Source organism: Bison bison, unplaced genomic scaffold (genome assembly GCF_000754665.1).
Source record: "Bison bison bison isolate TAMUID 2011002044 unplaced genomic scaffold, Bison_UMD1.0 scf7180017864489, whole genome shotgun sequence".
In the NCBI taxonomy this organism is placed as follows: Eukaryota; Metazoa; Chordata; class Mammalia; order Artiodactyla; family Bovidae; genus Bison; species Bison bison.
In genome coordinates, this window is record NW_011495048.1 from 10,940,500 (window position 1) to 10,966,078 (window position 25,579).

A 25,579-nucleotide genomic window follows, 5' to 3' on the forward strand; every position below is an offset into this window, starting at 1 on the left:
ACCCCTGGGCCCTCTGCCGCCCGAGCCGAGGGGCACTGGCCAGCGCTTTCCACCCGCGTGGGTGTGGGGCTCGAGCGGGCTGGACTCCTTAGTAGCCCCGAGCTGGGCAGTCCCGCAGCTCGGGGTCAGGACGGCGGGCGAGGCCGGCGATGGGTGGGGGTCCCACCTGCTACCGGGCCGGGGCCGGCCCAGCGCTCTAGCCGCAGGAATTTGGCTCGAGGGCTGGAGGGGTAAAAGGCTGGGCTTGTGCGTTGCGAAAGGGCTTCATTCTCCAGGGTCGCCGGTGTGTAAAAAGGAAAAAGACCAAGAGGCCTTGCTCTTCCTGTAGAGTTGAAGATACGGAACAGGAGGCAGGAAACGGGTTTAAAGAAAAAAGGGAAGTGCTGTCAGGCAATGAACCTCAGTCCTTTCGCAGTGTTTGAGGCTTTTGTTGTTTTGTTTTCTTGTTTTCTGAGAGGATGGAAGGCCAGATCGGTTGTGCATCATTTACTTTTTGTTCTCCATGCAGGATATTTGGCCCAGGTGCAGCCCCCCAGAGACCAGTATGTTTCCGTGGTTGATCTTGATCCTTTAAGGCCCAAGTATTAATTCTACTAACCTTAGGGAAGTTAATCAGTTTGGGTTACCCCTCCTCTTTTTTTCCCTTATTGGCAGGCTTATTGGTTAATGTTAGTATTTAAGATCCTAAAATGCAAATAATTGTAAAAATCAGTAAAACACTGATTTAGACATTATTTGAAAGTTGTTTCTTTCAGTCACCCCTCCCCCCAATTAAAAAAAAATATATTTTAGGCAGCGAAGTCATCAAATTAGAATACAGAACTCTTAGTTATTTTGGGTGAGTTGTGTGGTGATCACTTCCCCCTGCATTACAGCAATTTCTAACCATTTTGAAGCTGCAATATTTTGTCACTTTATCCCCTTCCTTCCATAAATGTAATATATGAATTAAAATAGATTTTGCATGAACTTCAAGTCACTTTGGAAACTGGATCGTTGAGGGGAAAAAAGAGTTGATATTCACCGCCATAATACAGCCTTTGATTGAATTTTTACAAGCAATGATTATACTAGCTTTATCTGAACTAAGTTGAAAATGGATGAGAGGAAGAAGAGTGTTATCATTTTGGTGGCTCAGATGGTAAAGCGTCTGTCTACAATGCGGGAGACCCGGGTTCAATCCCTGGGTTGGGAAGATCCCCTGGAGAAGGAAATGCCAATCCACTCCAGTACTATTGCCTGGAAAATCCCATGGACAGAGGAGCCTGGTAGGCTACAGTCCATGGGGTCCCAAAGAATTGGACACAACTGAGCGACTTCACTTTCACTTTCATACAAAACAGCATAGTACTTAAAAAGAGGTAGCTTCATCACCACAAAAAACATTTAAAAATTTTATTTTCATTTATGTGTGTGTTCTTTATTAAAGTTATTTATGTGTCCACAAATGTGTATGTGTATGTGAAAGTTTTGAAGGGATTTGTGAGAAATTTATGTTCATCGTGGTTATCTGTGAGACGAGGGATAAGAGTAAGGTCAGGTGGGAAGGACTTCATGACTCAGTTATTGGGAAAATGTTCTTTATTTTTTAACAAACCATTTAATGTTAAACTGTCTTTAAATGAAATTATAAATGTGTTCCTTTTACAGTTAAAACTCACTTTAAAGGTGCTTTTTAAAAAAAAATTGGCCTAATTCCCCCCTGTAGTCTCAAATTGACATCTAAATAAATGTAAATCTTTAAAAAATTGATACTAATGTATTTTTTTGTGACTATGCCAGTTTTTTTTTTAGAAATTGAAGTCTGTTATATTTTAATGGATTCCTCCTCTTTGAAGGACAGTGAAACCAGTTTTTGTAGTATATGTTTTTTCATAATATTTAATTAAAAAAAATTTTTTTTTCTTGTTCTTAAACTTTTTTTTTTTTGGCTTTGTGGCATGTGGGGATCTTAGTTCCCTGGCCAGGGACGGAACCCACGCCCCCTATAGTGGAAGCAAGTCCCGTAATTAGTTTTATGTTACTGTTTCATTAGCTTGTTAGAAAACTCATTGTATATCTGATTAGCCTTATGTCTAATCTATAATTTAAGAATCTTGTTCCTTAAGACAAAAGATAAGTTATTGTGACATAAGTAGAAAAGTGTAGTTAATTCAAACAAAACCTTGTGTAATATTTGGCATTGTATTTCTAGTTACTTTAAATATCCAGATTTTCTATAGGACATGATTGACTTCATGAAGAAACTTCATGAAGAAAGCTCTGATGTAGTACGTAGTCAAGAATGCTTTGATATTTCTGAAAATTTAGAGAATTAGGAGCCACTTAGAGTCTGTATTTCTTATACTTCATAGTCCTCTTGATTTTATTTAGGTACTTGAAGGTCTAATGATTCTTCTGTGATTAAGAAGATACTAAAATTTAGTTTCTAAAAATTTATGAGAATAGTTGTTACTCTAAAGCAACTTGCCTCTTAACACATTTTAGGTTTTAAAATTATAGGCCATTTGAGAAGTTGATTTTTTTTTTTTTTTTTAAGCCTCTCTGCTGCTGCTGCTGCTAAGTCACGTAAGTCGTGTCCGACTCTGTGCGACCCCATAGATGGCAGCCCACCAGGCTCCCCCATCCCTGGGATTCTCCAGGCAAGAACACTGGAGTGGGTTGCCATTTCCTTCTCCAATGCATGAAAGTGAAAAGTGAAAGGGAATTCGCTCAGTCACGTCCGACTCCTAGCGACCCCATGGACTGCAGCCTACCAGGCTCCTCCGTCCATGGGATTTTCCAGGCAAGAGTACTGGAGTGGGGTGCCATTGCCTTCTCTGGCAGGCCCTAAATGGAAAGCCCTAAGGGTAGATGAGTTCTTATGATCACATGCCAGGTGGTGGTCCTGCTCTTCGACCTCTCCGGCTCCCCAAGCTGACCAGTGCCTCTGTAGGGCCTCCTAGAGGAGGAAAGCTCATCAGATTCCAATACCTTATGCACTTCATCCTCATAACCATCCAAACCTAAAATGGAGCCTGTGTAAACCGCCACCTAAAATAAAGCTGGGGAAAGTGGCCAGATAGGTGAAGATGTGGAGATCTGCTTCGGCTTAGGTGCTTTTCAGGGGTTGGGCCCAGGCCCCTGATGTTGTGTATTTTTTGGCCAAACTTGGGTGATTTCATCAACATTGAGTTGGTTTACCTACAGTGAAGACTTCTGGAGCGCCTGCTGTGTGACTGTTATAATTTTTAGGGTCCAGTGATACAGAGTAGCTGGTAGTGTTAAGATAGTTAACTTTTTTTTTTAAATTGTACTTACACAGTTCACATTTGTAGTTGATTACAGCTTGCTTTATCAGGCTTAAACAAATTTATATGTTGGATTTAGGAGTGTTTGAAGTAGAACCAAATCAAAAGTAGATGCTTTGGAATAAACAATAAATATTTTGGTGATCTAAGATCAGAGTAATCACTATGCAATTAAATTATTATATCAGTGCCATTTGTTTAAAATAATAAAGGAAAAATACAAATTAAATAAGCCCAAATGAAGCTTTATAAATCCCAGTTTGTTTTTTAAGGGGAGAAAGATACCTTTAGAGCAAATGTACAAGGGCTTTTTTTTTTTTCTTAAAAGAAAATTATATTGTTCATGTTCTTACCATTTGATGACTCAGTGGGAAGTAAGGGAGCCTGTTTAAACCACAGTGCTATGAAGAGGAAACTATATATGGTAAAGTCTGTTTCTTAAACACAGCCTTATTGCACACAGTGAGAGAACTAAGTCACGAGGTCTTAAAATGATTGAAGTGAGGGGAGGTATTTCAAGAATTAAAGTTATGCCAAACAAGTAGTTTAGAAAAGAATATTTTCTTTGTATATTATTACCTTATGGTTTAGATCTTAAAAAAAAAAATACTGGCTTTTTTGCAAGAAAGGAAATGCCAGGTTGTCTGTTGGTTATATATGACTGAGAAATAGATCATTGTAATTATGTTCTTGTTATTTTAACTGCTAATGCATTGACATCTGAAATAATGTGATATAGTGCAGCTATTGCCATTTTGACCAAACACTAGTTCCCTGTAGGAATTCTAGCACTGGATTACTGTGGCAGCATCTACTTCCAATAAGCTACTGCTTAATCAGAGTAAATAATCTCATTAATTAGTGATTGCTGTCTTTAATTTGAACTAAAAGCCAACTTTCCATTTTTTTAATAATTTTTAAAAATATTTATTTTTAAAAATATTTATTTTAATTAATGCATTTATTCGGTGGCACCAGGTTAGCTATGGCACATGGGAGCTTTAGTTGTGGCATGTGGAATCTAGTTTCCTGACCCCTGGTCTCCCTGCATTGGGAATGCGGAGTCTTAGCCACTGGACCTCCAGAGAAGTTCCTTCATCTTTTAATGAAGCACAGGATAGTAGTTTGGAGTTACTTTTACAGTTTTAGGAATTCTTAATTTTTGTCTTCTTACCTTAGGCACTTGGCAAATATGTTGTCCTGTGAAATATGCTCGAACAAGAATTTTACCTCCCCAGCCTCCTGACTGCCTGGGGGCGTGGGGGGTGGGGGGATGGGACAGACACTTGACTTGGGCTCCATCCCAGGCTCCTCCTCCCACCTTCACCTAGTGTTAAGATTTCTCAGGTAAATCATTGGTTTGCATTTAATATGCTGAAATTGCCTTTACAAATGTGTAGATTCTTTTTTTTCATTCATTTTACAATTTTCTTAAGAATGTTTATACTCATGGACACTGTTGTCTCACCTAGTGTGTTTATCTGCTCATTATGTCACTACATAAAAATTTAATGTGTACATTGTATTTGCTGTTTATATTTGGAATATATGTATAAATTATGACTAAAGCTGATACTTGTCTGGTGGTCATGACAGATTTTATTTATGTAGAAATATGAATATAGTGGCATAATGAGAAGAGATTCTCTGGTCTTACATCTGATTTCAGTTCACATCAAGTGAGCTGGCTTTTGGCTTAAGGACTAGAGAGTTTGATTTAGAAGAGATGAGTGTAAGAGGTTTTTTCCTTTTAATTTGAATAGACTAGAAAATACTAAGTATTATTCTTTGTCTGCGGCAGTTGTCGCTCCAGCTCTTTCTGGGTCAGATTGATAAATTATTTGGGAAGATATTGTGGAAAAATGAACTAACACTTCTGAATTATGTTAAACACTTTTTTTTAGGGTGGGAAGTATATTGTTCTTTACTATCAACCACTATTCAAGTAGAAGTAGGTATGAGCAAGCAGGATATCTATTGCATATGCCATCATATCACACTAACTTCAGCCTTGGAAGGTAATCCAGAAAGAATCGTATCATAGTTTTAGGTTTTAGAAAACCTAGGTTCAGTGGCAAACTGAGCAGGACTAGGTTTTGTGGGTTTGGAAGAAAACCTATTTGAATGGTATATTTTATGTGAATTCTAAAATGTGAACATGAATGAGGGGATATGAACTCAGGTGGTATTGGAAATGTGCAATTTTTTTAATTTTAGACAGATTTTTTTCAGACTAGAGCTTCAGTCTGCTGAAGACATGATTTTAACATATTTTTTTAAAGTACTATTTTTAAAAAACTTGCAGTTATGCATGGCAGAATGTGCTAGGCTATTTATAATTGAATGTGGTTCATCAACATCATTTCCAACAAGGTTATCTTTGAAATAGAAAAAATTTGTATTTTAGAGGGTTAGTCAGAAGTCAGTGAGTTTCAGGTTGTTGCTAACTTTTACCACCATCAAACAAAACAGTTCCTTGTATGTAACAGCTTTCTATCCACTTTCGTGTTATTTCTGTCATATGTCACATTCAGATATTGTTTTTCTCCTAAATTCTTCTAAGAGAATGTGGTGCCAAATCCATGGAACAATAGATTGTCTCAATATTGAACATATTCTCTATATTAAAATAATCATAATATTGTACTTTTGAGTCAGCAGCAAAACTTCATTTTTATTCATCAGTTAAATAATACGCACCTAGTTTGTGTCAGACTCTGTTCTAGGTGCTTGGGATTCATCAGTAGACACAAAAGTGTTTGCACAGTCTACTGTACATTGCACAAAATCTTATTAAGGGAATGGTAGAGGTTGATGACAGCTCCTCTCTCATATAGCTTCTTCCTCCCACCCTGAAGTTTTTAACTGCCTTCCTTGTAATGGCTGCTCTTAAAAATAAGGCTAAGCAGATTGTATTACTGATACAAGCATTAAAAACCCTAGGAGTCATTAAATCTCCTAGTGCATCTGTTTCTTATTCATAAAGTGGAAGTATTATTAGAATCAATGCTACATCCTCATTGGAGAAGTACACTATCTAAATATGAACTTATGTCACCTGGTATTACTAAATGTTTCTCTAAATATAAAAATGTAAATAGCCAAAAATGCCTAATAAATGTTTATTTTAACTTGATGCTGGTCCAGATGCCATTTGATTTTCCCATTTTGGGAAATGATGTTACTTAAGTGAATTGCCAGACATGAATGAAAGCCTGCTTTGGTTCTGTCCATTTTCTGACATTTCTTTTAAAACTCCTTAGCATTCTTTGAATGAATTTGTCCCTTCCTTGCTGTGCATCAAGGCAGCAGGTTCCAGCATGCACTGCTCAGCTTAGGTCCCTTGAGGCTTTCCCTAAGAGTTAACCAGTCAAAAAATGGGAACTCCAGTAGTCGGTCCATGAAGGAAACAAATGGAGGATATGATAGACCTGGTGATTACTTTGGGTAATTTGAAAGCACCAAAAGTTTAGAATATTATATAAATGCAAAGCAGTACTTTTCAGATGCAGTTGTTAAATGGATAATAGTGTAAATACTTTGACACTAACCCACTTTTTACTGTTCTTTTCCAGTTTGTGAAGTGTGGATATGCAGGCTCTAACTTTCCAGAACATATCTTCCCAGCTTTGGTTGGAAGACCTATTATCAGATCGACCACCAAAGTGGGAAACATTGAAATCAAGGTAATATTTTATTTATTGATAAATGAGGAGCAAAACCTACTGAAGTGTTCTTTGAATTAAGTAGTTTTAAGATGTTGATGCCTTGAAAAGCAAAGGAGGAGGGCCGAATTGCTTTTATTGTAAATTTTTATCAACACGTGAAGAAAGGTACAGAAACTGAAAGTAATTTCGTCTGACTTTAAGTGTAGCCATTACTCTCTGAATACAATAAAAATAAGATATTTATGTTGATGTGAATGCTGTATTAGGGACTTAAAGCCCTATAGTATAATTTTAAAAGAAATCAGCCTGGTATTTTTATGTCTTTCAATTTCATATATTTGTCATTCAGGGTTAGTGTCTCTTTGGGAGCTGAAACTTCTTCCATGTTCTCATGGCCTGATGCCCCTACATTTTTATATAGCTAGTCAGGAAAAACAGAGTGTGCATCTTATTGGTTCCTTTTTTCCCCAGTATAATAACTGATTTCCATAGTGTGCAGGAGGAAGCTATGCAAGTCTTTATTTGACCTTGCATCTTTTATCTTAGGACAAGGAGAAGGGCGGGAATGTTGTCATCGCCTACGTACTGTTCTTAACATGAGATGGGACCTTAATAGATTTTTATCTTCTATTAAAGGAGGTGGAAATCAAAAGGGAGTTAACAATATTTTAGAAGGGGGAAAAAAAAAGAACAATCAAAATCAGTGGTTACCACTTGACTTAAAATCTTCAGATAGCCTAGGGATCAGGTTAGGTTATACGAAATGTAGTAGAATTTAGAAGCCGTTTTATGAATCATTTGTGAACAGACTAGCATCGTTGGTCCTATCTGGACAGTCCTTGACAAGACTTCAGAGAGTGTGTTAGGTTCTAAGTTAAGGTACCTGTGGGATGTTTGTTTGAGGTGTCTAGAAAGCTGGTAATAGATAGTAGACATTTGCTGCTTAAGAGCTCTCTGCTGTTGGGACTAGAGGATTGAGTTACACGATGAATAAAAATACAAACTGAAACTTGGGTTCTGTGATAATGTTTTTAAAGACTTAAAAAAGTGAATGATTCTGGCCTCTGTTTTATTACAATCAGAAGGGATACTCAATATGAGAGTTTTTTGGTTTGGGTTTTTTTTTTTAGGGTCTTTTGGGAATTTTATAGAATCCCATATTCTCTTTTTGTTAACTCCTTTTATTCTGATTGAATTCCATCTTAAATGAACTCAGCTAAAAATTTAGCTAGTAATAGTGATAAGGATAAAGTTTTTTAATAATGTTGAAAGTCACTTTTATTCAGTATCAGCCTTTTAAAGAAGAATGGTTTTTGAATATACTTTATGGATAATAACATTTTTGAGGTATTAAGCTACATCACATATAGCTATTTTTATTGTCCAGCATAGTCACAAATAACTACCTGTATTTTTCACTCCCACTTTTCTTGCTTTTTAAGGGGAAGTGATAGAAATGAGTCTAAGTGATACTCAAATAAGACATTTTTGCTAAGGAATTCCCCAGTAGCATTTGCTTGTATGGTTTGTCAGTCTGTTAAGTTGGTTTATTTCTGTTCAATCTGCTTAATCTTTTTAAGTCTTTCAAGTTAATTTGTTCTTCCAGTAGAAAACAGTGAAAGAAAAGAGAACTGTGTCAAATTTAACTTGACTACTAGAGCTTGGAAAATCACTCTACACACCCTTTACCTATTCAGCTAGACCTTTTCTGCTGTTTATTTTCCTTAATTAAGGTACTTAAATTCAGTAACAAATGAAAGAAATTTGACTTTTTTGGAATACCTATGCCTAGTGGATTGATTTATACTTTTTGTGTCTTGTTACCTAAAATGTGGTAGACTGAAAACTGGAAATTTAAATTGTTTAACGAGTTAACTTTCATTCAGGAGGTAATAACTGTCCGTGTTAATTTGGCCCTAATTATTAACTCCGTAAACTGTAGTAGTACTGCATCTGCCTCGACCTAATTTGTCTCTATTGCTTGTATGTTTAAAAATTTCAGTGAGGATTTTATTTAGGCCTTTTCTGACTCTCACTTCTACCTTCTCTCTCTTCACCTTTCTTGACCTGTTGAAGTAGAATAACAAAAAGATGGTAAGTGAGGTTACACACATGCTCTCTGTTTGTTTTCCACTTTTGCTTGGTGGGACAGTAGTTGTTGTTTTGTGTCCCTTTAGTATTGGGGAGGGGGGTGATTCCATATTTTAATTTCTAAGTACTTTGATTTTTAACCTTTTTCATTGCTTCAATTTGGTAGCAACTAATTAAGTCCTATACTCTCCTGATTGCATACAATGGACCAAACCAGAACTAATTACTAACATAGTTTTGAATTGTTTTCCTTGTGTTTTTTGTAGATGAATGTTACAATTAAAATGGAATGTAGTGTGCATTATGTTAGAAACCAAGTGGCTTTCTTTAGGATATGTGTGATCCAGAAAAGTGGGGTGAAGTTGTTGCACTTGGATCAATTCACTTTACTGACCACTGTTAAATTGAACATTGCTTGTCATAGCCTATATATGTATATATTTGCATCTGGTACAGTATCATATGTGTATTTAATAAACTAGGTAAGATTGTAATGTGCCAATGAACTATAAATAGTAAAGGAGAGAAAAAGAGATTGATTGGTTTCCTGTATTATCCTTATTTATGAGCAGATTTTACATTACCTGATTATAAATAAGAAAAAGGTCAAAGTCTTGTAAGACTTTTCCATTGACAGTGGATTTTACCTCTAAATAAAAACCATTGTGCCTTTTTCATTTGAACTAGAACTAGACACATCCCGGCAGTTGAGTCTTTTATTATATTTTTCTGTGATAGTCTTATGTTTTTCTATAGTAGATATTCTCATTTGTTTTTAATATTATTTGTAAGTAACTTTGACAGAGATAAATATCAGGCCTTTCTAGTGATAAATATTTTAGCTAGTGACAGTAACTAGTTAAACTAGTGGCAAGTCTTCTTTTGAATAAAGAAAAACATGGAAAACTGGAAATTACTATATCTCTAAATAAAAGATCATATATTTGTCTTAAAATCCTAAGGAGAGTAAGAAAAGAGGGTACTTGCAGAGAACTCTTTAATGCTTTTTATGAAATTTCTTTCTTAGGAATTTAATTGTGGTTTTAGAGTATATTTGATCTGATTTCCAAGTTGTGGTGATATTGTTCAGAATGATTCTTGGCGTATCTCATCTACACTGCTTGCTTTTCATAAAATATAAATGCCTTTAAAATGGCATTTCAGACAGTTACTGTAATTTTTCATTTTTTCAGATAATAGGTGATGGTTTAGGCTTGAGGTCCAGTGATGAGGTGGGTGGTAAAAAAAAAAAAACAAAACAAGGCCTGATCTGACCGCTTGTAATTTTGATCTTAAAGATGAAGGCAAGTTCCATAAAACTCTTAGCATTTTGGAGTTTGGGAAGTTGAAATGTTCTAGGGAAAACTATGTTTTAGGATTTTTTGGAATAAAATTTTAAATAAATTTTTGAATTAGGTAGCTTGAGTTACTCAAGAATGTTTGCACTAATTTGACAAGTTAACACTTGTTTTCTTTCCTTTTAAATGTCCTCTTTGTTCAGAGGGATGGTAAGATACTTGATGCCAGATGTTTCAGTTAATTCTTCATAGTATGTGTGCCCTAGAAGTAGACACATGACACTTTTGAGTTGGTATTAGATCAGACATATGTAGGCCCCTATTCTTGCATGGAATAAGAACTAAATAGTCAGATGTGATTAGACCAGATTTATACTAAATTTGTTGAAATATAGTTGTGAATATGTATCAGTGATATAAACCATCTTAATTATCTAATCTATTACTATCTTGTATAACACACAGAAAGATACATTCCAGAAAAAAGTAACTAACATTATATATTAAATTATATTGATGGCCGGAAGTCATATAGGTATTTGGAGATACAGATTCCTCCCCCTGACATTTTATTATGAAGTATTTGGAATACACAGCAAAGTTAAAGGAATTTTACCATGAAACCCATAGATCCATCACCTCGATTCTGACATTAATGTTTACTATACTGATATATCACATATTTATCGATTTATCCATCTGTCCATCAGTGTAGCTTGTCTTTCAATGTATTTGAAATTAACAGTATTCTTTTCCCTAAGTAATTCAACAAATGCATGTCATTTACTAGAGTTCTCTAATATAAGATTTTTAGTTTTTCATTTTTGTATCAGATAATTCTAAATAGTTAGTATTTAAGAAGTTTGAGTATTAAGGCATGGTACATTAATTTTACATGAAATTTAGTTGCAATAGAAACATTTTAGTGAATATTTCTAGCATCTGCTTTAACTTTGTTTTTCCTTTTTGTCGCTTTCAGTGGATTTTCCAGTGGTTTTTGTTTTTTGGTTGTTGTTGTCTTTAAATAGAGTTCTCACCCTGGTTTCTTTCTTATCTCTTTTTTAAAATCATTATTTAAAAAAATTTTAAAGTCATATATTTATTTAAACTTCTGTTTTAAAACATCTTAAGATCTTACAGCAAATAGTAGCTATTTTTGATACTAGCATTTTTTTAAATTCATCAATATATGTTTAAGTCAGGATCATTTAGTATTTTGACCAGCCAATTTTTAAAGTAAGTTTTAATTCTGAGACATCATTAGCCTTATACACATAAAATTTGACTTTTGAAATGTGGGTCATCTTAAGTATGTGCTCATTGGAGACAAGACTTGTGAGTATTCTGCTTCCTGGGTGATAGCATAGTATACTTTAAGATTGGAAATGTTGCTTATGAGATAATTTTAAAGAAGAATTTCTTCTCTGTATCATAATTTTTTGTATCTCTACAAATTATCTTTCATCTTGGTGAGGCATATATTGAAGCTTAATTTCAGTTTTAATTGAGGCATATCTAGGTAGACGTTTGTGAAATTTACAAGTTTGTGGTGCATATATCCATTATTACAGTATAATAAAAATCATTTTATTTTTTGCTTCTCATTATGCTGTATGGTACTACACTTATCATTTTGATATTTAGTACAAAGAAATGTGCTGCATGCGTTGAGCATTTTTCTACAAGTTTTTTTTCCCCCTGATGTGCTATCTCACATATCACAGGCCTTATTTTTTGAACATTTGAGCAAAAGAAAGAGATGAAACCTCATACAAACCCCTCCAAAATATGAAAATGTGGGGTTTATTTGTGCTAATACTCTTCTTTTGGAAACATATTTATTAAAGGTAAGGTCAATTTATTGATTTAAACCACATTGTACATAAAAATGTATTATTTATGATTAAGATTTGCAAGACATTGTTCATTAAAGGAGAGATCGACTTTTTAACTTGTGGAATGAAGAAATTTATCTGAAAGTGCCAGAAATATTAAAATTAATTATTCCCCAGTTTTCCAAAATATAAGGATAATTTTCTGATGGTATTTTATGCAAAAATTTGGTCTAAAGCTTTGATATTATAATTTTCTAGGATCTTATGGTTGGTGATGAGGCAAGTGAATTACGCTCGATGTTAGAAGTTAATTACCCTATGGAAAATGGCATAGTACGAAATTGGGATGACATGAAACACCTATGGGACTACACATTTGGACCAGAAAAACTTAACATAGATACCAGGAATTGTAAAATTCTACTCACAGAACCTCCTATGAACCCAACCAAAAACAGAGAGAAGATTGTAGAGGTAAGTTTTTAGATGGGTTGTGCATATATATGTTTCTGTGATGTGATATTAAAGCAAATTTTTTTGTTTTATCTTCCCTTGTTGTTGAGAATAAAGGAAATAAGAATAATTGTTACTTTCTCCCAGATCCTGTTTATTGAGCACCTAAGTATATGTTAGTCATTATAAGTAGAATATACCAGTAAACAAAGCCAAAATCCTGCTGCTATGGAATTTACCATCTAGCAGGGGAAAATAGACCAAAAAAAATGAATTAATTGAATGGTTTATTAGAAGATACTAGATGCTGAAAGAGGGGTGGGAAAGAGTAAGGGAGATGGGGCATGAAGGAAGGCTGCGTTTTTCATAGGTTGTGGTAGTACGTATCTGTAAGGTGATATTTAAACGGAAGGAGTTAGCCAGTAACTAACTGGGGGAAAAGCATTCCAGGCAAAGGAGTAACCAGTGTAAAGGTCTTGAAATGGGAGCAAGTGTGGCATATTAGTCAGCAAGGAAGCCAGTGTGGGAGAGCAACAGGAGATGAGGTGGGAGAAATAATGGGGCCAAATCATCTAGGGCCTTGTAGGTTCTTATAGGAAATTCGATTTAAACTCTGAGTGAAATGTAGGGCTGTTACAAGGAAGAGCTATTACAGATGGAGGTTTCTGTGGCTGCTGTGTTGAATGTAGAACATAAGGAGGCAAGGGTAGAAGAAAGACAAGTTTGGAGACTTTTTCAGTTATCTAGACACCCAGATAATGATGGTTAGGATTAGGGGTAATAGCAGAGAAGGTAATGATAAGTGGCCAGATTGTGGCTCTGTTTCGAAGGTAGGGCCAAAAAAAAAAATCCTAATTTCTTAAATACATGTGATAGAGAGGTAACTCTCAAAGTTTCACTTGAGCAAAGACAGAGTACAACAGGATTTGGGAGGGAAATTGATCAGGAGTTCAGTTTTGGACATGTTAGGTTTTTGTTAGACATCCAAGCAAAAATGGTTATATATATAAGGTCAAGTTCAGGAGAAAAGTCTGAGACTGGAGGTATAAACTTGGGAGTCACGAGGATATAGATAATATAGTTAACCAAAGAAGTGATAGCAGACAGTGGGGGAATGCTGGGGGCCAGGGAGATGGGAGGGCTCGGGAAGAGAGGTGGAAACAGTAACGAGGTAGGCAGTTAAAGAGCAAAAAGTCTACATTCTTAGTACTTTAGATGGGTAACTTTGCAACAGTTATCTTTCATTTTGTTATATATGAGATAGGAAATTTTAATTACTTTGGATTTTATTAGCTTTCCAGATACTGCTTAATGTAAGTAAATGTTTTGTTTTACTCATTGACTATGTTGAGATGTTGATGGAAATTTTAGAAGAGATTTAAAATTTTTGTTTTTTCAAATTTTGAGATTGTGGTTTTAGCTACAGAATCCATATCATTTTTTATGGTTCATTTTTTTTCCCCCCTCCTAGCCACCCCTGAAACTATGAAAGATGGGCTTTATTGTATTTATATTTTAATTGTGCTTTATACTTTCTAAATGATTTATAGTTACTAATAGTTTGTAATGGATAAGTGGTCATTTATAATTGCTCTTTATTTTTAGCAGTGCATTGCAAAAACAGAGTGTAGAGATATTTTTGTATTGAATCAAGAGGTTATGAGACAAGGAAACCTCTTTTAAAAAAAAAAAATAATACAGTAGCAGAATGGAAACCAAGTTTTCTTTCAACTGAAAATTCAGGGAGATGGCATTTGCTATGTAGTGGATAACACCATATCTGCCATCCACTAACTAACTATTTGACTAGGACAGATATTTTTTTTAAACTGCAGAAATGACAAGAATTAGTTTTACTACACACTCTAAGGACTCTTCTTAGTTCAATGCTCTTTTTTACTTCTAAATACAAATTTGACTATGACTGATAATGCCCCATTTTAATCTCATTCAGAAAGTTGTTTCTGAACTACAAATACTTCTTAATGATCTTATGAATAAAAACAAATTGACAGACTGTCAAGTTGATAAATGCAAATACAGTTGATAAATGCAAATGACCTTTGAACAACACAAGGTTAAGGGTGCCAATCCCCCTCAGTCAAAATTTGTGTAAAACTTTATAATTTGCCCTCTGTATCCCAGGTTCTGTATCCCTGGATTCAGCTGATCTCGGATCATGTGATGGTGTAGTATTTATTTATTAAAAAAAATCTTCAATTAAATGAACCTGCACAATTCAGAACAACCTGTGTTGTTCAAGGGTCAGCTGTATACCAATTTCATCCCTGTAGCAGGGGGATAAAGGATGATGGAATAGAATACTAGTCAGAAAATTTAGTTGCTTAATTGATGAGTTTGTGTTTCAGAGTTGTAAAATTTATTTATTAGAATTAAAAAAAAAATTTTAATTTAGTTTTATTGAAGTATGGTTGATTTACAATGCTGTGTTAAGTTTCAGGTATACAGAATAGTGATTTAGAGGTTTTTTTGTTTTGTTTTGGCTATAGCATGTGGGATCTTAGTTCCCTGACCAGGGATCGTGCCCCCAGCAGTGGAAACACGGAGTTTTAACCACTGGACCACTATGGAATTCCCCAGAGTTGAAAAAATTTAAACTGAATATCATTCTCATTGTGATCGGTTGTAAAATTTCTAAATATCAGATGTTCATAGTGGTAGTCTGCACTGCCAGTCAGTGAATGCTAACTGTGGATGACAGAGAAAATCCTACGGAATATTCCTGGCCAACCTGCGATATGGACAGTGAGCAGCATTGTGAGCAGAGAGGACGTGAAGGAGCTCCTCATCCCTGCAGTGGACCTCAGCACAGGGTGGAGCACAGACTCAGCAGCTGAGCAGCTTCTGAATCTGCCAGCATTCAAGAATTGTTTAGTTTTGTTTCCCTGCTGTACCGTTTATTACGTGGAGGTAGAGCCACAGTCTTGCTTGGCCCAGGTTGAGGGAAAGGGATGGGAAGGTTGGCAGTTAAGTAGTTTGTATAGTTTGTCTTTGAATTAAAAGACATTTCCCTTAAGGGACATGAGTTGAGAAGGTCTTGTTCAAAAACAGAACACTTTGTTTCACTCTTACCTGCCATTAGTTAAAAACTCTCAGAAATCTTTGCTTTGTAGAACTTAAGAAATGCTTGGGGACTCAGTGTGTATTTTAAAAAAAAATCCGTCCTCAAAATTGGGGCTGCCTGACAGCAGGACTTTAGTAGAGGCAAGAAACAGCTGTAGAGAATGGAAGATTCTTTTGGGTCCTTTGATTCTATTTTGATCAGCTAATCCACTCTGGCCATCAAGAAAGCATATATTAATATATATATATATTACATTATATGTATAATGTAATTTTAAAATACTAATGTTCTCCCTTTCCTTTTGCACTTTTAGGTAATGTTTGAAACTTACCAGTTTTCTGGTGTGTATGTAGCTATCCAGGCAGTCCTGACTTTGTATGCTCAAGGTAGGTGAAGCTTAACTTTCAGTATCATTAATTCAGCAAACATTTGTTACATGTATTTTATGTCAGAGGAATTTGATTTCTCAGGAAGTTTTAAGTCCCAGAAAGCTCAGTTTCATGTATTTATATTTATTCAAATACTCCACAGTTTGTCAAATAAAATATACACATTTTTATTTTCTTTACTAAACATTAATTAATTCAGCAAACATTTGTTACATGTATTTTATGTCAAAGGAATTTGATTTCTCAGAAGGTTTTAAGTCCCAGAAAGCTCAGTTTCATGTATTTATATTTATTCAAATACTCCACAGTTTGTCAAATAAAATATACACATTTTTATTTTCTTTACTAAACATTAATTAATTCAGCAAACATTTGTTACATGTATTTTATGTCAAAGGAATTTGATTTCTCAGAAGGTTTTAAGTCCCAGAAAGCTCAGTTTCATGTATTTATATTTATTCAAATACTCCACAGTTTGTCAAATAAAATATACACATTTTTATTTTCTTTACTAAACAATGAAGGACTTAAGAAACTTCTCAGTTTTTTTTAATAAGTAGGAAGTTTCTTCTTTTAGACTATTTAAGAAAATTTTTGAAGGAAGGAATGAACGTGGACTCTGTCCTCAGAATTGTCAAGAGTTTAAAAAAGCCAGAAAGGTTCATATAAAATTATCTTTGTCAAATACATAATAGATTAAATATAAAAGAAAAGACAGACGTTTGAGAGTACCTTCCCAACTTTGAAGTGGGTTGAATGGAGGGGACCTACTTTTCCTTTGTTTTCTTGGTACTGCCATTAGTAACTGCCTCTGTATCTGCTGGGAATAAAATAGTAGCCATGTAGGGAGAGCTCTGTATCCTGATGATCTTGTAGAGAACTTATGAGGCCATCAGATATGTGCTCAGAGCCTGTTGGGCACTTAAAATGTAAAGATCCCTCAAGAACTTACACTCTTAATGGGGGAAAGATTCAGAAATTGATTTAGCATGTCAGAGAAGGTTTCTGAAGGAGGTGACAACTAAATGTCAAGCCTTAGTACTTACGTGGTCTGTGACAGTACAGTCAACCCTTGAACAGTGCTGATTTGAACTGTATGACTCCGCTTATACATGGATATTTTTCAGTAGTAAATACTATAGTACTGCAAGGTCCATAGTTGGTTGAATCGGGATGCAAAGGGCCAGCTGTAAGTTATATGCAGGTTAACCCCCACATTGTTCAAGGGTCAGTTGTGTTAAGAAACAAATTTTAATATTATGGTGATCCATCTGATTCTACACATAGATGAGTAAAAATCACTTTGTCAAAATACATACTAGGTTTTAAAGCTGTCTTTACTACTTCATGTAGATACTAAGAAAATATCTGGGGAGAATTAAATTTTTAAAGAGGCTTTATTCATTCACCAAGTGTGTCATGAGCTTGGCGTTCTGTTTAGGACAGAGGATATGGCGGTGAGTCAGCTCCTCGATAAGCTACATGTGGTCTCCTTGCCCTTTCGTCCATTATAGCCAGGGTCTGAGGAGCTCGTGTTTGTCTGCATCTAGGAAATTGTGTTTCATTTTTTAAGTACATTTCAGAATTTATTTTAGAAAATACTTTGGAAAAATAGATATTAAAATTTTTGAATCTAAGCTTTGAAACTGGTGATTCCAGTTAGGGGGTGGAGATGGGACATTTCTGCTGAAATGAATTTTTGCTTTAATTGAATAAAATTGACCTTAACAGATATTTCTAGCAATATTCATAAATTTATTTCTGTCCAAGGAGAAGATCTCCTCTCTTAACTCCTGATATTTAGCTGCTTTTGTTTAAATATTTAATTCTTAGTTTTGAGAAGTGATAATCCAGTAATTCTAATCAAAAGAACTCTTCAGCCGAAGAGAACTCTTCACCTTGCATAAAAATAAGGTGGCTAAAAGCTACCAGTTAAGTCAAAAGAGTAAGAAGCTACATTTGGAACCAGGAAAGGCTTTTGAATAAGAGAGGTGACATGGTGATTCAAGAAAGTGTATCTGACTGCATTTTGTGTACAGGATTGAGGGGAATAACTGGAATTATGGAGTGTGAGTTAGAGGTTAAAATGGTCAGGGAGGGTATGAATGAAAAGTTAAGAACTAGATTGAGCTTTAAAGAATCCTTCAGAATTGAAGGAGAAAGAGTGAGTAATCTAGTGTTAGTTGGTATTACTGGGAGCATTTTTGAATTAATGATACTGTGGATTCTTCTTTCTTGCAATAGAAAGTCTCTTGTTTAAAAGAAAGCAACCTTAAGAGGCAGCATATGATTTTTTTATGAAAATTGAAAAATCAGTCAAGAAAAAACAAATTATATGAACTTAGTAGGAGATGTTTTGAATAAATGTGTTCAGAGATAAATTAGATGTTTTGTGCATAAGAAAGAAGGAGAGAGTATTCAGGGATGGGACAGTGATAAAATAATAAGCTTAAGCAACTGTAGATAATATATACTCTGGTTAAAAGTATCATTAGACTTAAAAACTGCTAGAAAATGTGATTTAGAAATTTTTTTTTTCCTGAATTAACTCTGGCACAAAAGGTGAAACACTAACTTTCAGTCATTTGTACTTTTATATATTTTTTTAAATTTCATTTTATTATTACTATTTTTGTTTTTGGCCATACTGCACTGCATGTGGGATCTTAATTCCACACCCCCCTGACCAGGGATCAAACCCACATGTCCCCTACATTAGAAGCATGCAGTCTTAACCACTGCACCATCAAGGAAGTCCCCATTTATACCGTTAAATAGCACATAATGAGAAACAAAGAGACTTTCCAGGTGGCGCTAGTGGTAAAGAACCCACCTGCCAGTGCAGAAGATATAACAGACGTGAGTTCCATCCCTGAGTCAGGAAGAGCCCCTGGAGGAGGCCATGGCAACCCACTCCAGTATTCTTGCCTGAAGAATCTCATGGACAGAGGAACCTCGTGGGCTACAGTCCATAGGGTCACAACTAGCTGGACACGACTGAAGCGACTAAGAACGCACGCACTCGCAAGAGAGAAGATAGCTTCTTTGCTGGTCTTTTTTTAAAAAGTTTAACTGACAGTGTCTTTCTTGATTTTGGTGAATAATTGAAGTGATTCTTTGGCTAGTTAAGATGAATTATTCTCAGATTTCTAGCTATTTTGTATGAACAGAAATTTTCCAAACAGCAGAGTTTTGAATATACTATATGACAAAAATAATAATAAAGAACTAGATTATTTTAGCAGATTCACTATTAACTTGTGTAATTACCCTTCACAGTGGTTTTCATAAAAGTTATCTATGATACTTTAGAGAATTTGACTTCAGGGGAATTCAGGGATCAAGATTAAAGTTAGGATTAAAGACCATGTTGTATTTTTCAGTCCTCAGTCTGAGGGTCTGTTTCTTCCCATCACTGGGGGAGCACATGATTGGACTAAAGGTCTCACAGGAGGCATGTGAGAGAACACTGACTTCAGTGTCTGTGTGTTAGAAATAAACTGCAAAATAAGCAAATAAGAAAGAAGTGCTAGCTTTTAGACCATTTTGGTTGGTGATGTTTCTAATCAGAAGCCAGCATCTTTGAATATTGAAATACTTGAAATTTGCTGGCTTTGATTTCTGATTCGGCTTTTTGTTTACAACTTCATGATTCTTCTACAGGTTTATTAACTGGAGTCGTGGTGGACTCTGGAGATGGTGTGACTCACATTTGCCCAGTGTATGAAGGCTTTTCTCTCCCTCACCTTACCAGGAGACTGGATATTGCCGGGAGGGATATTACCAGATATCTTATCAAGGTAAGCAAAAGAGAATATCATGGAATTAGATTTTGTAAGTTTGTATATATATCTACTTAAAATTGAATGTATCACCTCAGGATTCTAGTGAATCTGCACCACCAGAGAAGTGGCCCAGTATTTTAAAATTCATATAAAAATCTGTATAAGATTCACACACATGATCTCTTGTGTACTAATGAGAGTTCATCATTACGTAATTATAATTTGCCTTTCCTGAGGAATGGGAAGAGAGGTATGTTAAAGGTGGAAGAAGACTCTTAAGACTTCCTTGAACAACTTGGGCAGCCTTTCAGCCGTAAAACCCTCTTTGAACAAGATGTATATTAAAATTTATTTGTGAATGAAATTAGTGATGATATTCTTTAAAACATTGCTAGATAAAGTATACATTTAAGGCCACTCTTTGGAAGCATGTGTGGTTTTTGTAATGTGGGGGGGGAAAGATTTAGAATATTGTCTGTACCAGAACTCTATAGTTAGTACACTCTCTCCAGGTCAGTGGTTCTCAATCAGGGATGATGCTACTCCTCCAGGGACACTTTGAAATGTCTGGAGACATTTTTGGTTGTTAACATCTTTGCAGGAAGGCTGCTAAACATTCTGCAATGAACAGGGCATCCCCCACAACAAAGGATTATAAGGTCCAATATGTCACTGGTACTACTGTGGGAAGACTGTTCTGGGTTGTGTTAAGTCTTCGTATTGACATTGGGTTAGTAATAAGATTGGTGATGAGAATTATACTATCATTCTAAGCCAGAATTCTGTTTGAGGGTGACTGCCAAAGGATTGTCCAAGAGTTTTCCTTTGACTGTAAACACAAAGATCAGAGGATTTGTAGTTTTTATGTGAAAAGTCTGATTTGTTTATGATGTATATCGTGTGTGTTTTGTTTTTCCTGTCAGGTTGAATTCTCGTTTTTGTTTGTCTATTTAGCAAATACTATTGTCCCTCTAATATGTGTCAGTCATATTTCACAGTTATGGCATTGACTGAGTAAATTGCAGATTATAGGAATCCAGTGCTAAAATATTATTTATTAATAGATATTTTGCCCATTTATTATTCATGAACTGTAAATTCTGTCACTCCCTATGAAACTTTTCTGTGAAAGTGAAATGTAAACTCTTATGGTGAGTAATATTCTCCTTTCTGAAATAGTAAGAGCTAAGGTTCTGCTGTCCATTGTATTTGGTATTGATGTGACATGCTTAGCATTAATCCCTTTTGTGGACTTGAACTCACTCAGATTAATTGTGGACTTAACTGCTGTTTTTTTGTACCAGCTGCTTCTGTTGCGGGGATATGCCTTCAACCATTCTGCTGATTTTGAAACGGTTCGCATGATTAAAGAAAAGTTGTGTTATGTGGGATATAATATTGAGCAAGAGCAGAAACTGGCCTTAGAAACCACAGTATTGGTTGAATCTTACACAGTAAGTATATCTGGTGTATGATATATATATGGTTTTAAAGTGGGTGACAGTGACTGTTGGTGTGTGCTTAAGGAGGTTTTCTTGGAATCCAGTACTTTGGGTTTGGGTTGTTATAATTTGTATATATATGACCTTTAATGTCTTTGTACATTATGATACTATGATTTAATAAAGCAAGAATCATATATTGCTTTTCTACTTTAGGATACAGTTAGATATGAAATGTTATTTTGAGATTCTAGTACCTGGAATTGGAGAAGGCAATGGCACCCCACTCCAGTACTCTTGCCTGGAAAATCCCATGGACGGAGGAGGCTGGTAGGCTGCAGTCTATGGGGTCGCTAAGAGTTGGACACGACTGAGCGACTTCACTTTCACTTTTTACTTTCATGCATTGGAGAAGGAAATGGCAACCCACTCCAGTGTTCTTGCCTGGAGAATCCCAGGGACTGGGGAGCCTGGTGGGCTGCCGTCTATGGGGTTGCATAGAGTCAGACACGACTGAAGTGACTTAGCAGCAGCAGTACCTGGAGTAGCATTTTTCAGCATGGGTTTCACATAATGTTATTTCTCTGAGATGTTAGTAGATCGTGACAGAAATTAAAATGAAGGGTTACATTGTCAGATGAGTTTGGGAGAGAGTCAGTTTCACTTTATTAAAGGACTTCTCAGAACCTTTGATATGCTGAATTGTACATGATTACAGTATTCTTAGCATTTCATGGGACTGGTATTCTAAGATAGTTTGGAAAATGGTCTTCCTATAGAATTGCTTTAACAATTCAGTAGGTGGCAGTCTTCCTGACTTAGTATTTTCTTAATGAGATGTTCAGAACAAGTGTTAACTTGAAATTGTAACTAATGATTCTTAGAACCAAGTTATAATTTATATCAGAGGAGTTGAATTTTCAGTGTATTGCTGCCTTAAGTCTGTCATTTTCATCTGGGTATAAAGTGCTTCCATACTGTGTCTTTGATCTGCTACTGTTGTTTAGTCGCTGCTGCTGCTGCTGCTAAGTCGATTCAGTTGTGTCTGACTCTGTGCGACCCCATAGACGGCAGCCCACCAGGCTCCCTAGTCCCTGGGATTCTCCAGGCAAGAACACTGGAGTGGGTTGCCATTTCCTTCTCCAATGCATGAAAGTGAAAAGTGAAAGGGAAGTCGCTCAGTTGTGTCCGACTCTCAGCGACCCCATGGACTGCAGCCCACCAGGCTCCTCCACCCATGGGACTTTCCAGGCAAGAGTACTAAGTCATATCTAACTCTTTGCGACCCCATGGACGCCTGCCAGGCTCCTCTGTCCATGCCATTTCCCAGGCAAGAATACTGGAGTGGGTTGCCATTTCCTTCTCCAGGGGATCTTCCCAACCCAGGGATTGAACCCTTGGCAGGCAGATTCTTTACCACTGAGCCACCAAAACTGAAATTGAGTGATAGGCAATAAAAGCAAGTATTCTTCCACCATTTAATTCATATAAAACAGAGCATATCATAAATATGTACAAAATAGTCACTTTAAAAATAATTTAAAATTTTTATAAGTTATGTTGTTTCATTTTAGAAGATAATGATCCAAATAGACAATAAATCAGTACTTTGCAACTCAATCATCTACAGATTTGCCCTAGGGATTCTTTCCTGAGGCCTTCTTGATAGTTCCCCTAGATTTATAATTTATTGTCTACGTGACTTTGGAAGAAAGTGTCATGAGACAGAGGATAAGGGAACTAGAAATATAAAACATATTTTATCTCTTCATTCCTGTCTCAGAATTTGAGGCAGGTTACAAAAGTATTTGTGACAAATAAACGGGGAACTGATGAAGAGGGAAAATAGTGGACAAATAGAGGATAGGATAAGGTTTGGTGCAGAGAAATTGGGAGGCATACAGTTTTAACAGTTCTGAAAGGTAAGTAGTTCCTAGGGTAGGTGGCCCCGGGCTGATCTCCAGCCAGAGCTTTGAGAAAAGCCACATTGTCCAGGTGTAGATGTTTTATGCTAGTGATACTCTGCCATGTGAAGTCTTCCCATATACCTTGGGTGAGTTCATGTGGTTTTTAAAGTCACTGGATGGTTGTGTTTATTTTGTTAAGGGTAAATTAAAAAAAAATTTTTTTTTATAAAGTTTATAAAAAGATAATTGTGGAGTTTTTGAAAGATGTGATTGTGTTGCACGTACTGTATACAGTTAGAGCAAACATGGAGTAAATGTCTTCAAGGACTTGCTTTGAGATACTTTGTCATGTTGGAAAGTGAGTTTGGGAATCTAAATATAGTTATTATAATTACATTATTTTAAACTGATACACTGTTAGAAATGTTAATGTAAAACTAATTCTGGTCTGTCATATAGAAATGTGTCAAATGCCAGTATATACCAGGATGCTTGTTACTTAGGTCAATTCTGTGAATTGTGAGAGAGTTTTTGTTTAACATTTCTCATTTAATTAAACATAAACATGATGTAACTTAAGGGTTAACAGGGTCATATGTTAGTGGTATCTTACCAGTTGCTTAAATCTTGTTTTCTTAAAATTATATTTATCTACTTAAAAATTTAATAGAACCTAGTAAGTAGGATACAACAGAATTGCCTGCTAAAAAATAGATTAGCGTCCTTAAGCTTTTTTGATCATAAGATTTTCCTTGGATTAAATGATTTGATAGAAGTTTCACACATGATATAAAGTATTTGATGGCAAAAAAATAGTTCCCCAGAATAATTATTTGTTGAAAGAAATTTAAAATTTTTAATTGAATGTGTCTGTGCTACATGGTAAAAATCTCTATAAACTCAAAAATGTGTTAAAATGATAAAGAGAAGCAGCATTGACTCCGGCAAAAGTCCAGTTGCTGTGGGTGATCAGCACTTTCTGTAGTGCTCACTTGCACACACCTGTAGACATCACACATTTGTGTATTGGTGACTCTTTAAGGAAATTCCTACTGTTTGGAAAGGCAGGACATATCATTTCAAAAGCAGAACAGAGCATGATAATAAAAACAGTTATTTTAATGTATTTTACTTTGTCTTTTTTCAAAAATGTATTTTGGGAGAAATATATTGCTAATGATTTTGGTTATAAAACAGGCATACTAACATCTAAAGAATACTGGGAACTTTTAAAATCTTTTGCTGATACTTGATTGTTCTTGGTCTCTAGCTCCCAGATGGCCGCATTATCAAAGTCGGGGGAGAGAGGTTTGAAGCACCGGAAGCTCTGTTTCAGCCTCACTTGATCAATGTCGAGGGAGTAGGTGTTGCTGAATTGCTTTTTAACACAATCCAGGCGGCTGACATTGATACCAGGTACTTTAGAAATGGTTGTTTCAAAGTAGCTTATCAGAAATAGATGGAATATAAATAGCTAGAGTGACCAAGTTGTCTGTTGTCTCACCCGAGTTTTTGATAGGATGACACTGGTTGTTGAATGACATATATCATTGTGTCACAGATGCCCGTTTAAACTTATTTTGAAATAGTTTAAATGTTGCAAGTTTCCAGAATAGAAAGGAGGACTCCTGTACACTACCCAGTTTTCCATTTTTCTGATTTCAGCAATCTACGTGTTTATGTGCTCTCCCTTTCTCTCTCTCCTATTCTCGAGTCATTTGAGAATAGGTTGAATATGTAAGTCCTCTTTACTCCTTAATGTTTACTTTGTGGCTCTTAGGAATGAGGCTGTTCTCTTATAGCGGCAGTGCAGTTACTGAGTTCAGGGGATTGATTGCTGATGCACTTTTATCTGCCACCCTCATTTCAGTTCTGTTCTTTGTCCCAGTAATGTCCTTTATACAGTTTTTCTTTTTTCTGGTAAAGGGTCAGAACTGAGACCACACCTTGTATGTAGTTCTCATGTCTCTTAGTAACCTTTCATCTGTTGTAATTCCTCAGTCTTTCATGACATTGATATTTTTGCAGACTACAGTTTGGGTATGAATGTTTTCTCATGATTAAATTTAGATTGTGCCTTTTTGGCTGGAACACTACTTAAGTGATGTGTCCTTCTTAGGTTATCACATCCAGAAGTGATGTCAGTTTGCTCCTGTTTGGTGTTATTAGTGTTAAACTCTTAGTGAAGTTTCCTGTTTTCTCCATTGTATCAGTTCAGTTCAGTCGCTCAGTCGTGTCTGACTCTTTGCAACCCCATGGACTGCAGCACGCCAGGCCTCCCTGTCCATCACCAACTCCTGGAGTTTACTCAAACTCATGTCCATTGAGTCAGTGAT

At 35.7% G+C, this 25,579-nt stretch overlaps 1 protein-coding gene across 1 annotated transcript in view; it reads left to right on the forward strand.

The window, feature by feature from the left end:
• Positions 1-25,579, forward strand: part of ACTR2 (ARP2 actin-related protein 2 homolog (yeast)) — a 39,451-nt gene that overhangs the window by 593 nt on the left and 13,279 nt on the right. The window contains exons 2-11 of the mRNA XM_010863342.1: positions 26-230; positions 329-390; positions 509-581; positions 1,430-1,535; positions 6,821-6,976; positions 12,441-12,656; positions 16,034-16,106; positions 19,773-19,909; positions 21,199-21,348; positions 24,514-24,659. Of these exons, the coding sequence (XP_010861644.1) occupies positions 26-230; positions 329-390; positions 509-581; positions 1,430-1,535; positions 6,821-6,976; positions 12,441-12,656; positions 16,034-16,106; positions 19,773-19,909; positions 21,199-21,348; positions 24,514-24,659 (1,324 nt within the window). The remainder of the gene's footprint in view (positions 1-25; positions 231-328; positions 391-508; positions 582-1,429; positions 1,536-6,820; positions 6,977-12,440; positions 12,657-16,033; positions 16,107-19,772; positions 19,910-21,198; positions 21,349-24,513; positions 24,660-25,579) is intronic.